General features: G+C 42.1%; 2 protein-coding genes across 3 annotated transcripts; both read right to left on the bottom strand.

The window, feature by feature from the left end:
- Nucleotides 1-1,114: 1,114 nt before the first annotated feature.
- On the bottom strand, nt 1,115-3,608 carry phospho1 (phosphoethanolamine/phosphocholine phosphatase 1). Of its 2 annotated transcripts, XM_061027279.1 has the most exons (3): nt 3,482-3,608; nt 3,195-3,263; nt 1,115-2,603 (listed from the first exon to the last, which is right to left on the bottom strand). In XM_061027279.1, exon 3 carries the CDS (start codon nt 2,563-2,565, stop codon nt 1,807-1,809), a length of 759 nt encoding a protein of 252 aa, XP_060883262.1. In that variant the 5' UTR covers nt 2,566-2,603; nt 3,195-3,263; nt 3,482-3,608; the 3' UTR covers nt 1,115-1,806. The 2 variants fall into 2 exon arrangements, with proteins under 2 accessions (XP_060883262.1, XP_060883261.1); XM_061027278.1 differs by lacking the exons at nt 3,195-3,263; nt 3,482-3,608 and having other exon boundaries at nt 1,115-3,182.
- Nucleotides 3,609-5,552: 1,944 nt separating this feature from the next.
- znf652 (zinc finger protein 652) lies at nt 5,553-17,923 on the bottom strand (the record flags this gene model as incomplete). Its single annotated transcript, XM_061027009.1, has 5 exons — nt 5,553-9,116; nt 11,526-11,670; nt 13,960-14,075; nt 14,246-14,393; nt 16,877-17,923. Coding segments are annotated over 5 exons (2,073 nt in total), but the record flags the coding sequence as incomplete, so codon positions are not given.
- Nucleotides 17,924-18,541: the final 618 nt, after the last annotated feature.

The raw sequence follows: 18,541 nt of genomic DNA, 5'->3' as shown, positions 1-18,541 counted from the left end.
ACTTTTGCTAATAATACTAGCGGTTACTTCCCTGGCACAAAATCCTCAAGATTTGAATTTAGCTTATATTACATTGGTATATTGATACATACTACACCAGTATTCATAACAATAGGTGTATTTTAACTCTTTGTCAGGATTACAAACCGATCAGAGTCTCATGCTTCTTCTGCTCCTTTGTTTCAGAAGCTCCAGATTCTTAACATTTATAACATCTATATTTCTCAAATATGCGTGTTTAAATGTATAAAACATCAAGTGAAGGGAATATCCCCGAGCACTTCAATAATTACTGTATTCTTAATCCCCAGCTCCATTCGTACTCAACCAGTCAAGCTTTATATCTTCCTTCTCCGAAATGTTTGACAGAAGTCAATTTTCGATTCAGAGGCAGCAAATGATGGAATATGTATTCCCATCTGTCAAAAACCTGCTGCTCAGTAAAATGTTACAAAGAAATGCCTGAAATAACATTTAACTGCTATTCTCATTATCCATGTATTTATGGTTGATCAGAATTACTTGTACATTTTTACTAGCAGTATTTTTGTTTTGGTGTCAATACAGGTGTGCGCGCACACACACACACACACACACACACACACACACAGCTTTTGTTTGTCAAAATATCTGTGTACATAGCCTATTATTTTTTCTGCATCTTAATTATCTTTTGTTATCTAATAAGCTCTTTGAGTTTTCTACCCCTTCCTGCACTGAATATTGTCTATTTAGTTATTTGTTAAATGTTTTTTTCCCCTTACTGTACAAATAAATAAATAGACTACTAAAAAGAATATATAGCCAAAAAAGACATCAACATAGTACAGCAAGGGAAAACCTTTGAACTTTATGTGCATGATATGGTAGATTAATTTTTTTTTTTTTTTAATAATCTCTCTTCATTTAATTTAACAGGACAAACTGTTTACCTTTAATATGAGCCTATGCAGTTTACTTGTGTTATCAGTGTGCTAGACATTGTGATTTGTCTTCAATTATAAAATAGAGCCCTTTGAAGGTACTGATGCATGAATGTTACGACAGTGATGTTAATGATTTAATCATGTGGACATAGGCGAGATTTGATAATAAAAGTCAGACACAGGCCGGGTTTCAGTTGATGGCTTTATTCCTGCTGGTGATCATTAGTTCTTCAGTAGGCCTAGCCCACACAGTGACGACACAACAGACTGATTGACATGTTCCAACAAACAAAAACACTCTTACAACAAAGTCATAACATATATGTTAATCAGACCTATTCTGAGAATCCCCCCCCAAAAAAAATAAAATATTGCAGATATGTTGAAATGCCCATTGTCATCATATCTGATTTTATTTACTGAGACTATAAAGTCTTATTTCATATTCTTAAAGTGCAGTTTGTAGTAAAACACACTTAAACTTGAAATTAAAAAGTTACCAGACATTAAGTTAGTTTAACTGTCCATATAGTCTTTTTTTCCTTTCTATTTTTAATATATGCTATTGAAGTACTTGTACTGATCTCATAGTGACCCCGTTTGGAAGCAACGCAAGTCCCATTGAAGGATATTAGTGATACAATACACTCAACCATAAAGATACATCCTTACACCCAATAATGAATTTATAACAAACATTAGGTTAAGGCTAATTGTTTAAGGTTGCTGAGAATCATTAACCTGCTGATGGTAAAGATGGCCTGACCTCTGGACCAAAACATGAGGAGCTGAAGGCACGTGCAGGTTTATTGCCTTGAATACTTTATCTGAGGATTTGACTAATAGTGTCATCTTCCCCTCTGTCTCTACCCGTGACCCTCTACTCTACAACGTGCTTCCTCAGCCTCTGCACCACGTCTTCTGCGTTCGCCCACGGCACTGTGACCGCCTTGAACTCCCCGGGCATGGCCTCGTGGGTCTCTGTGATCAGCCTGTGCATGGGGAACTCCCTCCGCGGGAAAGCCACGTCCCGGGGCCCAAGAGAGAGCGCGGGGCAGAAGTCGTTGGCTCCGTCCCCCACGTAGAAGACCCTCTGGTACGGACGGCCTCTCTCCTGAGTCCTGCGGGCCACGTAGTCCCTGACCACCACCTGCTTGCACATGTTGTCTGGGCACCGAGGGCAGTCGTGGGAGTGGAAGGGCCGCATCACGAGTCGGCCGTCCTTGTTGAACGTGGCGGGGTTGGAGAAGATCCGGTGGAAGAGCTGGCGAGCCCCTGCGCGTCGGAGCCACGACTCGATGAAGAAGGTGTTCGCGTCGGACAACAGCACCACCTCAAAGTCCGTCTGGGGCCGGGTGCGGAGGTACTGAAGGAGGGTGAGCATGCCAGGTGTTGCCGGCATCTTCTCCATGACGTTACGCATGTCGCTCTCCGTGACGCCCTGCTCCGCCAGGTAGGCCAGTACGCGCTGCATGTACTCGTTGTAGCGGCCGGGCTGGTAGGTGTCCTTCAGCCAACCTGGCAGGTGCTGACCCGGTGCGGCCTGCACCACCATGTCGTCGCTGGTTTCGTCCACAATCGTCTCGTCGAAGTCGAAGAAGATGAGGAAGCGCTTGTCGTTGGAGATGTGGGAGGCCATGATCTCTGCGCGTCTGGACCCGGGGGGCTCCCTGTCGCCTGAGGGGTGGGGTGGGACATAACAGCAGTTGAAGATCGAATCCCCCATGATTGACTATGCCACACCTCTTATAGCCTACTGTAGCAAAGTGGGATCAAATCTCCACCAGTGCTCTCACACTACACATCCCACGTGAGGCGGGCCAAGAGGGTGGAGGTTACTGAGGATGGATATCTGGAAAACACCACTGCATAAATAGGCAAAGGAATGGGGGGTTGGGTGGAGGTAAAAACAGAATCAAATATATATAACAAGGAAACAGACAAAACAATCTGAATATTGCCTATAACTTTAAAAGGGCTGAGAGCAAAGCAGCCATCCAGCAGCTCTGTCTATCAGATGAGGGCACAGCAAGACTCTCTGAAGTGACTTTCTGCAAAGGTAGGCAGTAAACAGAAGGTAGAGTCGGTGGTTACCTGCTGCAGCAGAATAGAAAATTAGGAGGGAAATGGGATTATTTGCATATAGGCGTGCGTGTAGAATCGGCTTCATGCAGATTCTGCAAGGCAGCAAGCATATTTTTCAAATGTTCAAGACCAAAAAAGGTCAGCCCTTTGTCGTAGAGTGCACATTAGTTTCTGTCTGCATACCTGAGCTGATTTCAGCAGTGGATGAAAACACACCGCGAGGCTCCTTCAAGCAAGCGTCTGGTTTTATCTCTATAGGAGGAGAAACAATGGATGAAACAAGTCTGAACACACAAAGGTTAAAATAACTTTTTATAAAACTTAACTAAAACGCAATTAATTCTACAACTGAAGACAGGAGGTCCATCTGATCTGAATAAAACTTGTCAGCCTCCCAATCTTATCAAAACAAACCTCAACATTAATCTTCCACTATTTCAAATTCTATTCCGTGCAAAAAAGAATATTACTGTTTCACCGCCGCTGGTTCCGATCCGGTCCGGTCTCACAGGGAGCAGAGGCAGAGATCCGCCGGTCGGCCGGTGGGACGAGCACTTTTATGTGACAGTCGAAACGTGCGGCTGCGCACGTGACCGCGCCTACAAGTCCGCCCCTTAATAACAGCGCACTGAGCGCGTGCGCGATACTTCCAAGGAAAGGCGAGGAGAAAGAGCGAGGTGGGAGGGGAAAGGGGGAAGAAAGAAAAACAAGACAAAAAAGGACAGTGAACGTTCTGTTTCCTGGATATGCTCAGGACCGTCAGTGTTAAAATAGTGACTGTGTCAATATTTGTTTCTAACTTATTTTTACATGTTAATGACTTTCAGTCTCAGGGCAGGTTATAAGTAATATTTACAGTCTATGGTTATAACTCAAACACAAAGTAGCCTACACTCAGACATTCCAAATGAGCATTTAAAAAAATGGGACACACAGTGGGAAAACAAATATGAACAGTCAAGAAAAGATCAGCAAGTTTTAGGTTTTTTTGGAGCCTGGTGCAGGGAAACCATGAAGTATGTTACTAAGTTTTATCCAGTCACAGGAACATATTTGACTAATCCCAAGTATTAGTTGAGATTAGCCAAATGTGCTTCATAGTTTGACACAAAAGAATTCCTGCCCCTAATAGAGATCAAGAGTGTGTAAGTGTATTTCAAGAACAGCCTATTAGTAGCCCTAATGGTTAAATGTTTCTCCTTCAACAGACTGATAAGAATTTGGGTCAGTGTCAAAGCGAGTGAAAAAGACTCTGCTTTGACCACTGAGCTCATCTGCAACGGAAACGCACAGCAGAATCACAATTAAGATTCTGATAAGAATAAATGTAATACATCAGATACTGATGTGAAATAATGAAGTCCTTCTATTTAATATAATATTAAATATACAGTGAAAGATGAGCTGCGAGAGTGATGGCAGCTGCTTGTTTCTCCACAAGACGTTCTAAATTCAATCCTCACAAACAAACACAGCAATTAATGAACCAAGCAGCAACATCCAGAGCAGTGATGCTCCCCTAAAAAAAAAAAAAACCCAGCGTGAAGCCCTCCTCTCCTTATCTCCCTGCTGACAGACGCAGCCTCCTCCCTCCTCTACACCACCAGGCGTAATGACTAACAGCTGGGGTGAGGGACTATTTTCAAACTCAAATGGGAATGGAGATGTGTTATTATCTCCTGTGCTCCTGAAGTGAGCCTCGCTACCTGACCACCCACTCACCATCAGTGAGTCACTCACACTTTTCTTGCTCGGATACCTTAAAGGACTATGTGACTCATTGCTGTGCCACTTAAAAACACCTCTGGTGGTATAGAGGGCACGGCACAACATTTCAGGAGTTTCTCTAGTTAAAATCTTTGTGACCTTAGAGGAAGAAAAATCTGCTAATGGACGAATGTGCACATAGTTCTAGTTTACACATAGACAGGATGTTTTGGGGAAAATTCGTCACACTACCCTGGCTTTGATTTTCAATTTTTATACACTTCAAATAAACCTTTCTCCATTCTGCTTCATCTAAAATTGAAGGTGTCGACAAGAAAAGACCCAAGCTGTATGTTACCTTACATTAGAATCTTTGTCAGAGGTCGCTGACAGAAAGGGCTCTGACCAACATACTGTCCCTCAGCCTAATGCTACATCTTCTAATCTAAACAGTCTATTTTTGTCCAAAAATATTTGCTATTGTTTTGTTTTTTGGTTGCCCGTCAAAAGAGAGGGAAGTAGTCACAAAAAGGGGATCTAAAAGTTCCCTCGTCATATGAAAGCTCTTGACGGCTCAGCAGCTTACGTTTGTGCTTTTCATGTGCAGCCGGCAGACGTTGTGTGGTTACAGGTGAACCCACTGAACCCAAAACAGAAGAATAACAGCACTCAGTTTACACTCCGTATGAAAGTGACTAAACCCAGTGACCCGCTTTTAGAAACATGTTGTGTACACTGTTTATTTTATCGCCCTTTTTTTTTGTTGTAAGTATCTAAATCTCCATTCAGAACTCACTGCACCCAAAGATAAAGAGGCACACACATCTGTGATAATCATGGCTACTTGTTTTTACTTTCAAAGTTAGCAGTCAGTTAAATGTACATTATCAAAAAAGGCCCAACTTTTTCCACTTCTCCCCAATCTCCAGATAACATACAAAAAAGGACAAACCAGGACATTATAAAGCTGCACATTTTGTACCAGATACAATAATAAAATACACAATGCTACATTAAGTGGTTAAAAATACAAAGGGGAAAAAAAAAATTATATTGATTTTTTTTAAACGTCTTTAAAGAACATACAATGTTATTTTTTTCTTAACTAGCCAAGAATTTTAGTAGAAAGTGCATTCTATATAACAAAGAAAGGAGGAGGAGAATCATTCGGCAAACTGAGAGACCAAACAGGACACGATAGAGAGAAACTCTGAATGAAGTCAACAGAAGAATGTATTTCAGACTGCTCAGAAAAGGCTTGTGTAAAGTCGCCAAAGCAAAGAACATTACTTTCACTTTTAGCGGAGGTCCGTGCTGGAGCAAATGTGTTCCTCTTTGAAGAGTAGGGAATTAACTGTGTGCACTTAATAAAAGAAATGTCCTTCATTTGCTCTGGTCCCCCTCCAAATTAACCAACTCTACCCGGGATTCTCCTCCTTTCCTTGCCTAAAAACATCCACTCAAAGTAATCGCCTCCACCTTTTCCCATGCAGCCGTAACTGCACTCTGTTCCACAATGCATTGTCAGTCCCTCCTTTCCCTGCGCCTCTCCCACGCAGCAGTAAAGTGCAGAGAATACACACAAAAGAAAAAAGGCTTTAAAATAATAATAATTAAAAAAAAAAAAAAAAAAGACAAAAGATCCATACTGCAAAATGCTGAAGCACAGCAGTGAGGGGACAGGGTGAAGCAGAAAATGCAGCGGTTATCAAGACCCGCAGAAATGGCAGGATAATTGCAGGTCTCAAATAAAGAAGGGGGCATCCTAAACTACTGAGCTTAACCACTTCAGACTAGATTCTGTTTGAGCAGTAGAAAGAACTGAGTTCAATTTACTGCTATTGTCCATCTCCGATATCCCGAAATGCAACTATATATATGGGGCACACTGTGTAAAAGCAGCTTTTGGTACAAGAGCACTGGGGATAACCAGACAAAGACTGGTAGAGGCCTATGCATGCTCTCTCTCTCTCTCTCTCTCTCACACACACACACACACACACACACACACACACACACACAGCTCAATGCTACCCCCCTCTAAACACACATCAGATAGCAGTCAGAATGGGTGAAGGGCTACCGACCAGGCAATCCAAATTCATATCGGCTTGTTTGAACCTAAAAACATTCACACCATCGGCTCTTACATTAATAATGTAATTTCTATCGCTGACTTGATCACATATTTGTTTATACAAGTATTAAAAATGGTATCACTGCCTTTTATCCTGACATTTCCTATCATGTGCTAACAACAGTATATCTACACTGCAGAACCATTCATTAGCTTAAAACTGAGCAAATGATCAGAGAACATTAAAAAATAAAGACGTGAATGACTCTTCAGCAATCATTTCTGCTTAGGCAACATTCGACAGGTTGAGACGCTCATTTGCCTGTGTAAATCAGAGTTTGTCAGTATGATCGAAGTGAACAACAAAACAAACAAAATAACCTGTACATCACAAGAGCCCCCCAAAGACCAAACTGTGGAATATAGGCTGAGAGGAATATGCATATTTTGCCTGTTAAGAACTGTGATGAGAAAGGTCCCAGATGTGTATACTGTGTGTGTCAAATGACCTTTAACATGGTAACCCGTATCATTTGGACAGCAGCGAAAGGAGGTTGGGGTAAATCCTGATGGGGCCATGATCTGGCCCCTCACAGTGGCAGTATTTGACAGTCATCTGTTATCTAGAAGCATATGTTGACCAACAGTACTGAGAGCTGAGGTTGCACCAATAACAGCAAGTAAATCAGTGACAATATGCTCTTTGCCTTTGTGTGTGTGTGTGTGTGTGTGTGTGTGTGTGTGTGTGTGCTTGGAGTAAGTGTGAAGGTTTATGAGTGCGTATGTCTACGGCATGTCCTGCATAACTTGAGTTTCGTCATCATAAAACATCTGGTCAAATCTCAAAGCCACTGTAAAACAGCCAGGCTGGCAAGACATGTTCTGTATGACACAATACACGTTTTGTTATTTTGTTATATTACACCTCTGAAAATCAAATGGAAAAGAAAAATTAAGAAATATTTTTATACTGGAATGGAAAGCACCGTTGATAACCATGAGATGAATCCAGACTTTACTAGATTCTACAAACATTTACAAAACCTTTTTGCCAAGTTCCATTACAAAATTAGCCCCTCCCCCCACCCTTACTGTCACCCCTGACACTACTGCTGTTGCTCTTCTGACAGAAAGCCTTTGCATTGGCCATAGGACAGACGAAGGTTCAAGTAGAACCACTTCCAACATTCTCTGCAGTACAACGAGGAGGACAAGTTAAGTATTGCTATGGGGAGAACCCGCACACAAATCAAGAGTCCAGACCAGTGTTCAACCATGAGTCAAGAATTTCACATGAAAGGGAAATTTCAATGACACTGATCCTTGATGACCCAAGAAAAACAGGTAACACATATTTGAACTTCCATCAGCAGCTTAAGATGAAAACGAGAAACTTTACACCTGTCAATGTACAATCCAGAGTTCGCACAGAGGTTATCTTGTGTAAACTTTCTCAGAAAATGTACACCAAAAATAATCTAGAGGTTGTATAATCTTTGTCAGTTGAGCAGGGTATTTCTTAAATTATGTGTGCACGTCGGGTGTATCAGTCTGATTCACAGACACACAAGGTGTGCATGTTTAGCTTGAATGATTTAAATCTTTTTAGAGGTGCAACCGACCAACTGTGATACTGAGGAAGGGTTTGGAGAACAGGGGGATCAAGGCCAGGTACGGTGTGGGCCTGTAGAGCTGGAGCACGCTTCAGTGATGCTGTGGGGCCCCGGGGCCCTTGTCAGGGGTGGCCATATGGTGCAGGTAGCTGCTGTCTTCGTGCCCGCAGTGGTTTAATGGCTCACTCTTAAAAAGAGCCGGGGGCGGGGGCAGGTGGGAGACCGGGGGCACGGCCAGGTGGTGGTGGGGGTGAGGTGGGGCGTGTTGGGGTGTGTTTGAGAGGTGTTGCTGGGTTGTCTGCGGTAGTGGGTGGTGGTGAGAGGGAGTTGAGTGGAGCTGTACATGGGAGAATGTATGTCCCAAAGGGCCTCGTGGAGGTATGGATGCTCCTGTCGGACTGAGGCCAAGGGGTGCTGAGGTGGTGGCCGGGGTGGCAGCTGAGGGGCCGGGACCAGAGGAAGTGGAGGAGAAGGAGTTGGCAAAGATGCGAACAGGCACAGGGGGGCCGCTGGTCTGCAGAACGACAGGACTGGTGACCCGAAAACACTTCTCTTTGTGTGCTTTGAGCATGTTGGAGAAGCGGAAGCGTTGGCCGCACACCTCGCAGGGATATGGCTTCTCCCCAGTGTGAGTGCGACGGTGGCGCTTCATGTTGGGCCGGCTGGTGAAGCTCTTCCCACAAATCTCACAAATGAAAGGCTTCTCTCCTGCACAGATTCAAAGAAACACTGATGAGTAGGGACGTCAACAAATGTTTCAGTTCACAAAAAGATGAGTGCTTCACAGAGAAAATGAAATGATGCATCAGGTAAATCTTTTGCTGGCAAAAGTGATTAAAAAATAAGCCACGTAAATCCCTCACAGTGACAATGTTTTACCTTTCCCTCTAACCATTTCTCTCCACAGAAAGCAATAGTTGTCTTTTAAAAATGTTAAGAAGTTGCCATCTTGTATTGAGAGTCTCTGCTGCCAACCCACCCACTCCACAGGAAGCGATTACAATTCACACTTTGAGGAGAGGAGATGTGAAAGTGAACAACAGCAGCTCCGTTGGAATGCCGCTCTCATTAACCTCCCTCCATGGAGCTGCTAAATGTGCCTGCTACCACCCACACAGCCGTCTATTAACAGGCTGCTGAAGGGCTTTGTAAATGCCTCATTCTGGCATGTTACGTGCGAAGATGCTCCAAACCAACGGAATATCAAAAGGTGACACTTAATGTGCTTGTCTTCGTTTACTGTTACATTACTCACCAAAATGCTAAATATGTGTGGAGTATAGCAAACGTTTGGAGTTTGAGTTGAACATGTGTGCTGTCTATTATAGGGTACCACTGGGTGTGTCTCCTCCTGCAGGAGGCTAAAGTAGTTGCTAGTGGAAAGGGGTAGCGTAATTACACCTTACAAATAAAGCATGAGGGCCGACAGTGTTTCCACCCACGACAGACATGGCTGGAGAAAAACATTGAGGGACGTGCAGGCTGCACTGCTCAGTTTGGTCTTAGAAATAGCAATGCAGAAGGGACAGAAAATCAGAGGGATGTAATTCAGCATATGTCTGGGTAGCCATTATAAGCCACAATATATGCAAGCCTCTCTTTGATGTAGAAACATTCCTATAATTACAAAATCTGGGCAAAGGCTTCCTGCTTTTTTCACTATAATGTTAAGCTTGAAACATCCCATAACATTCTTTTTTAGGACACTGCATGGTGACCGGCTGGCGGGCTGGATAGACGCAGGAACGTTGTAGGGCAAAGCTCTCAAATCTGCACTCTTAAGAATTGTAGGCTTTCTGAATTGAGAAATGTAAGAATCAGAATAAAACTTAAAAAATATATAACTTACATCAATTTAAAATAAACAGAGGTTTTTTTTTTTTGTTTTTTTTTTAAATCAAGGACTTAAATTTACAACAGAAAGTCCTTTAGGACGTTTTTCTTGTTCCTATTCATATGTAACCAAAGGACTGTGAAGATCAATCAAAAGTAGTTAAGGAGAGCCTAATGTTCTTTGTTATTGACTGTTGAACAGCTCTGTGATATTCAAATGTAGATCATGGAAAGGAGATGTGCAGAGAAAGGAGGAAGACTGGTGCCAGAAAGGCGGGGCATTGTAAGGCTCTGCTGAGTGAGGGCGCGGTCACACTGGCAATTCGGAGAGGTGTGGGTACGCGGTTACACAACGCTGACAGCCTTCATTGTGGAGAAATCCAGAGTTTCATGTATCTGACTAAAATGACTCAATATAAGCCACAAAGTAGCTGTCACATTCTCTGTGTCTTTCTCCGACGTGCGGCTGCGGACTCTGCCGCGCGACTCTTTTATTTTTTATTTTATTTATGGCTGTATATGATTAAAATGACTTAGAATAAGCCGTGCCGGCCAGCAGGGTAGTGGAACAGCGGGGGGTCAATCGTGCTTGAGTACGGCACGGTACAGATTGCCAGTGCGACCAAGTCTAAGTCAAGTGATATTCCTTTTTCAGATTATATATATCACTCGTACAGTTGTCAATAATTTTTCTGACACCATCTGCTTTGCTTTTTTTTTTTACACACACACAAAACAATAACTTTACCTTCAAGACCTATAAAATACTGATCTATTAGTACACACTATAGTGTCCTAGTGTTCTGAATGCAGCATACAGGTTGTATATCTTCACTGTTGTGTTTGAAAACTCCATGTTCTTGACTGTAAACCACACCCTAATTGTTAATTGTAAGCTTCATTCACAATGGAACAAGATCTATAGAATGAGAACAATAGCCTGCACGCTAAATTTAAAGCTTTGTTCTTCGATCGCTACATTGTAGTGGTGCACTGGATCACAAATCTCACGGTTCCAACTGGATCACGATCAATCAGATCTGCAGAGGGTGCTGTCAATCAAGGATCAGCTATGATCCGTTTCACTACTACATCGGTTAAGGTTTTATTTAATCAGGATTAGCTCCTCACTTTGTATGAAAGGTTCCTGAAAGAGTTCCCAGTAAAAAAAAAAAAAAAAAAAAAAAAAAAAAAAAAGAGGCCATAACAACAGAATTACAGAATGTTGGTCTGTCTACAAGGATTATGGGTACATTTAGGTGGCTTAACTTGTGGTTTTCTCACCTGTGTGTGTTTTCATGTGCTCATCAAAATACTGTTTCATGTTGAAGTCTTTGCCACACCATTGGCACATGAACTGCTTGTGTCCGATGTGAATGCTCATGTGGGAGCGCAGCTGGTACTTGTACTGGAATCGCTCGTCACAGTTCTGCAGCAGAAACAACATAACATGCACACAGCAGGTCAATACATGTCACACTCTGCTCTTTCTAGGTTTGTTTACTGGTGTGAGTAAGTTTCTACCTTAACACATCTTCTCACATACGTTTACAGATTGATTAATAAAATCATCCTCAAGCCTTTTAAGGGTTAAAAAACTCTTATGTGATCATATTTACAAATACATCGCTGCAGAATGATTACTTCTCATGGCCTACTGTCAGACACTATAAACCAAGTAAACCAGGGCACTGGTACCAGTTAGACAGGAAATTCAGGAAAGTATTTATGTGTGTTTAAAACAATCTAGACTCAAGCACTGGATTGAAATATTTCACCTATGAAGTAGCCAAGCCAAAAATAACTATACAAGGACAAGAAAGTTTCCCCCCATAAATCTAGTTTAGATTTCTCTTAATTCCTTAACATGATGAAGGCAGCAGGTTTCTTATATGTACATCATGTTAAAGATATTTAATTACAGCAGCAAGCGAACAATAACCTGGTTATTAGAGTGCGTAGTACCACAACATATGTTTGTATTTCAGCGGTTTCATGTTTTTTCCTACAATGAGATATTTATAACCTCGAGGCACCACCTGGCTAAATAAAAGGGCTGTGGGTATTTCTCTCCTCTCATCAGTTTCTATATGAGACTCCAGGACTGGGAGAATGGCTTATACATAACATACACTCTCTGAAAGCATGTAATCACGTTACAGTGTAGTACGACTTCAAACATTTCATTAAAGCAGCTCCACCCACACACACACATGTTCCCAGAGTGGTGTCCATTTAAGTACCTTGACATCAAAGATTTTGGGGTTGAGTAGAACAATCCATCCGTCAACATTCCTCTGATTAAACCAATCATGACACAGATAAGATAATGAACAGAGACTAACACTGTTGAGCAGGATGGAACATGCTCTTAAGTTTTCACAAACATAGTTACAAAACGCTTTCACAAGAGATTTCTAAAGCTGTATAACACTGAGTGTTAAGTTCTTCTTTTATGTAATGTGTGGTTTGCTAATATCTGACATGGTCTGGCTCGAGCTCGTCCGTACAGCTCTGATGATATAACTGTCTGATGCATTTTCACACCACATGAGGAGGCTCCCACTCTGAAAGACACTCTTATGGTTAAAAAAAAAAAAAAGAGTGAATATGATGAAAATACTTTTAGGTTCCTTTTTAATAGAGAACGACAAATCACTGTAACTTTAAGTCTCTCATCTCAAACAGCTTATTAGTGTAAAGCTAGAAATATATACATTTAAAAAAGGCAAGCAGGAACATTGGTGACAAGTGGGTTTGTCAGTGAATCCTTATGACACACCGTTATAATGCATGCCATCACTTCAGTGTGATAGCATTATAGATCATAGGTTCTCTCTTCATTCTTCATGGGTGTTTAATGAGGAAGGTTTATTAAAATATAGCTCTTTTCATATTGACAGCTAAAGATGCAATATTTACGCCCCTGCAACATATTAACCTTCGATATAAATGTCTCTATAAAAGGTGGGAATGGCGGTCCTTCCACTTCTAAGCTGCAGTTGGAGGTGGTAACAGAGGTGTGATGGGGGCGAGATGAGATCCTTGTATAGCATCAGCAGGCCAGGCTAAACAGCGCTGTGTGTGTACTGTATGTCTTAAGGTGTGTGTGTGTGTGTGTTTGTGGAGCCCCCTCCTCTCCTCTTTGTTTACATTTCTGGCCTTGGAATCAATATGAAAGTACAAAGACCTAATGACAACAGGGCTATGTTGAGGTGAGGCTGAGGTAAGGGATCTGGAAATGGTCTCAATAAAAGGGTCAGTCTTATATCTTATCCAATACATGAAGGACTTTTAACATGGCAACACATATTTCAAGCCAAGGAGCATGTGAACAGTTGACAGAAAAAAGAAGAGACATAGAAAGCTCCTTTCAGCTTCAACCTCTTCAGTGCAGCTGGCACTAAATACTTGCACTATAAGACAATCTGTGTTTAGAGTCACATTGAAGGATACGTCTCAAACAGCAGGACAACCCTTCTGGACACTTAAAAAAAAAAAAAAAAAAAAAAAAAAAAGGATTTGTCTCAGGGTTTTTTTTTACTCCATGTCCCACAACAGGAAATCTGGTTCTCAGGTAGTGAGGTAAAGTATAAACACGTATTTTGTCATCCATTCGCCTTAGTTGGCATTGATACAATCAATGTGGACAAACCTGATTCTAAGTGGTCACTTATGGATGTGGACTGGACACATTATGTTACTGTGATAAACTTACCTCACAACGGAAGGGTTTCTCCCCAGAGTGCTGGAGCGAGTGAACTTTTAGAGACATGCTGCGTTTAAACGACTTCCCACATGTCTCGCAGGTGAATGGCATGTCTTTTGTGTGAGCTGGGTCAAAGAGAGGAGATGGAGAGAGGGAACAACAATGAGACAACTCATTGGAATAAAATGTATATCTATTACATATTACATTACGTTGCTCCTGTTGCTGTTGCCTCCAGTAAGAGATATATTGGTAGGAAAGTACAAACTGCCGGGAAAAAAAGGCCCTCACTTACCGACCATGTGCTTACGGACGTGAGCCATAGTGTAGAACTTCTTCTCACAGATTTCACATGAGAACTTCTTCTCTGCATAGCCGTGCACAATCTTAATATGCTCATGAAGTGACCACAGCTTCTTAAAAGACTTGTTGCAGGAGACACACTAAATGAGAAATTAAAGAAGAAGAAAAAGAACAATTAAGATCTAGCTTTTTGATGTAGCTAAATGTTAAGCACATCTAAACCTGGAGGCAATGAGTTGATGGGCCACATTTCTTTCATTATACTGCAGCTCCCTCTGCTGGGGAAAAGTCATGATGGGTCTGATTTCCTTTATTTCTTCAGCAAGTCTTCTAATGATGGTTTAAAAAGCAAAACCGTTTGGAAGACATACAAGAAGAAAACAAAGTGACATGTGTCGATGTCAGCATAACCAGTTCCCCTTGTTGATGTGATTCCTAATTAAATCGTAATATTTAACATTTGAGTGAAGCATTCAACCTGTGTGGCTCTTGTAATGTTTAGTTCTGATAAACTGATTCCCTTTATTTGTAACTACACAATGTTAAACTTCAGTATTGACATTCACTAGAGGTAACTCACCAGTGTCACCTTTTAATCTGTGGATCAACCTGTTTCAGTTTACACATTTGGGATTTGTTTTTTCAGATTCTGAAAAGCTTTGCAAAACTTCACTAATTCTCAACTGGATTCAAGTTGAGACTGACTTGACCAGTGTAGAGTGTTTTCTGAAGCCCCTTATGTTCAGTGACTGCCAGAAAGCCTAATTGCAGTCTCATCCTTGAAAAGAGTCAATGACTTTGTTAGAGTATTCCTCCCATGCCTTCTGGCGGACGCAGGCCGAGCTATCATGTGAGTTATTTTCTTCTGCCTCTCTTTCCTCAATCATTTCTCTTGTGAGCAGAGTGAAGAGTTGTTACGAACACTGGAGAGTCCTTAAGCATGGTTTGCAGCTTCATGAGTTAAAAAAAAAGTTATCACACAAAAATTTAGATTTTTGGAAGTCAGAAGGCTCAAGACATATTATCACTTTAAATGTAACCGTCTGACCAAGATCAATAGAAGGTCTGGGCGATATGACCTCAAATCAATATCAGGAACATCAATTGAACATTTTTACCTCGATTCGTTTTTGTTCTTTGCCCTTTTAGTTCACTGACATGGTCTCTACTGTAAATATGCTCAGCTATTAAAGCAGGGATATTTGATGAACTATTTTGTGGTTATTTATCGAATATTTCAAACTGAAATCAAAGCATTGCTTGAAATGAAATCGACACAGTTTAGTTGGAAAGTAGAAATCAACTAATAAATAACTTGCACTCCTTGCAAACAGTTTTTCCCGCACTTTTTACATTTGACTCCTTTTTGTACGGTGTCGTATTCCCTAAAGACAAAATGTGGCCAAAAGACGGACATTGCCTCCACGTCGCGGATTGGACGTGTAGTCATGTGACTCTACCCTGAAAATAATCGACACGGGAAAGATTACGTCGGTTAGAGGTTCTGAACGTCGGTTTCGATGAATTGCCCAGCCCTAATCAATAGCCTCGTTAGAACCACCAGATTGAGCTGGAGTGAACCTAACAATCCTTTTCACAGTGTAAGTGAATTGGAGTCATCTCAGTTTAGCTTTCTATAAAGCACTTGGCTACACCAGCTATGTGGTCTTATTGCATCTGAGCTGAAGAGGGTCCACCTCATGAAAGCAGGCGTTTAATGTTGTACACTTAAACTTAATTTGGATTAATTTAAAGATCTCTGCTTATCATGTGAGAAATGTATTTAATCATTTAACACAAACTCAGCGTGTCACTGGTTATGCATTTTGTTTGTTGATTTAAAGTGAACTCTGTTATCTATTAAGCAAAGGCCACGCTGCTCTATTTGCATTAATCTTTCCTAAACAGATACAAGTAAATGCAGGCAATGTTATCACACAGACAGACTAAAAAAGATTATACTTTGACAAGTTGTTGTTTTGACCATTACTTACAGAAAAATGTAGTGGGATTAAAAGTGATATTTTTTTATAATTAACAAAAGAAACGTTAGAGCATGTCTGTCAATGGGACTTAAATAAATAGATAATAAATGAGAAACATTAAGTCACATAGAAGAAAGCATACATGTGATTTTTCTGCTCGATTATTTTAATAAATAGTTAATGAACTTGTGGCTTAACAGCTGAAGTTGGTTTCAACAGGTAGGACCAGCTGTGAAGGAGGGATGAAACTGTTTCTTTACAAATTTAAATACGGATGCAGCTCATGTCGAGTCTACCCGCTGGCTAAATAAAGACATTCAAAATACATAACCCTTGGGTATTAAATATGCGGCCTGTCTATGATTTAGTTTTAGGGAAGTGAAACCAAACTGAGCCCTCCTGTACCATTAAATGACAGTACATGACAACATGATACCGTTGCCGTGTACCGTTCACCGTTGTTGGATAAATAAAGGTTGGTCTTATCTTAATTTGATTGGTTTTTCATGTTCTGAATCTTAATAATTTGAGAAGTTTAGTATGAGTAATGCTTCAGCCTGTTTTGACTTTTAACATGCTGAAGTTAAATGTTGTTTTGGACAGCTCCTTATTTAATAAACATGCATTTTTATCTTTACCTGGATGTTCTTCTCACAGTCAGTCTGCTGGTGTAAGGCCAGCTCGCTCTCCAGGACAAACTTTTTGCCACATTTGTCGCAGATCTGCATTCGCCTGTGTGTAACGTTCATGTGCTTCTCCAGGTACCAGCGCGTGTTAAACACCCGGGGGCACTTCTCACACGCTAGCAGCTCCTTCTCCTCCGCCTCCGCTCTCCCTCCGGTTGTCGTGACACCGACAGACGATGGGGCTGATCTGGCTGACCTGCGCTTGCTCTTTGGAGGCTCCATGCGCTTCCTCCGACCCCTTGTGGTCATTCCGGCTGAGGCTGTGCTTAGGGAAGTTCGGAGGCTTTTCCTCCGTGGCTGGCTGGGTGCTGCCGTGCTACTAGCAACCCTACAGACCCTCTTTGACCTTGTTCGCCGACTCTCAATCTCATCTTCCTCATCGTCTTCTTCCTCTTCGTCATCAGGGCTCTCCTCATCCTCCTCTTCTTCCTCATCCTCCTCATCATCGTCGCTCCCATCTCTGTCAGAGTCATCTGCTGCTGTTCCTGTTTTGTTGTCTCCCTTGGAAACATGCAGAGTTTGGTTGTTCAGGTTGACCTCGACAATGATCTGCTCACGCTTGAAGTCCCCCTCCTCCCCATCCTTGTCCTCATCCTCACCCTCTTCTTCGGAGTCTTCTTCCGAGTCGTCAGATGTGCCATCGTTTCCGGCCTGGGACCCTTGTGTCCCAACCTCCTGCCCCGGTCCTCCTTCTCTGAAATACTGCTGATGTTGCTGTTGAGTCGCATGTTGAGAGGGCAGCTGACCAATGTTCTGGTCTCCAACAAATGTCTTGGCTGCCATTTTATTGTCCACTAACACAGAGTAGGGCTTACCACCAACCTCCCTCTTATAAAGCTTGCTCGTCTGGTCCAGATCTGGAACAGGGGAGTGACAATAGGACTGCGAAACCGGAACCCTGCGTCCGTCCTCCTGTGACATGCCGCCAAGGCTAGGGATGGAAACCTCTTCTTTGAGGCCCTTGCAAGATTTCAGGAAACACAAGGCCGAGGAAAAGAATCACTGCTGTAGTGCCTCGTTAGACTAGCCTATTCTACAAGGAGGGGCAGGGGGTGCCACACCAATCCCCCACCCTCCTTCCAATGAAAAGACAGGAAGGAGGGGATGAGGTGACAGATAGTCAACCCGATTCAAAAAGAGCATCCATGTCGTCCAAGGTAGGAAATACAGTTGGAAAGACATACAATCTTCTCCAAGTTTTGTTCCATATGCTCATATATCAGACTGGGATAAATTCCTCTGTTAGTATGCGAGACGTAGGCAGCTGCCAGATTCACTTTCTCTGAAGTCCGCTGCCCTGCTTAGTGCCCGTGTCTTCAAATTGCAGAACAGGTAAAGACGAGCCGAACATCAGACACGAAACCGGTGTGAGGAGGACGTCTGTACGTTGCTTGAAGAGCCATTCACAATGCATTACCTATGAAAAAAAGAAACATGGAGAATTAAGATGAGATCAGAAAAAGGCGCTCTTCTGCTGTCTCTAGAGTCTGAACTGAAACTACCGCCGTATTGACGTGTTTGCAACACTGAGCAGCACTTTTGCCCACAAACGTTTCGCTGTGTGTGTAGGCCACAACTGAAACACCTCACTATAAAATATATGACAGCGGTAGTTTG

The sequence above is a fragment of the Labrus mixtus genome, chromosome 20 (assembly GCF_963584025.1).
Source record: "Labrus mixtus chromosome 20, fLabMix1.1, whole genome shotgun sequence".
Taxonomy (NCBI): domain Eukaryota; kingdom Metazoa; phylum Chordata; class Actinopteri; order Labriformes; family Labridae; genus Labrus; species Labrus mixtus.
The sequence above is the reverse complement of the archived record's forward strand: the minus strand, read 5'-3'. Positions and strand labels throughout refer to the sequence as shown.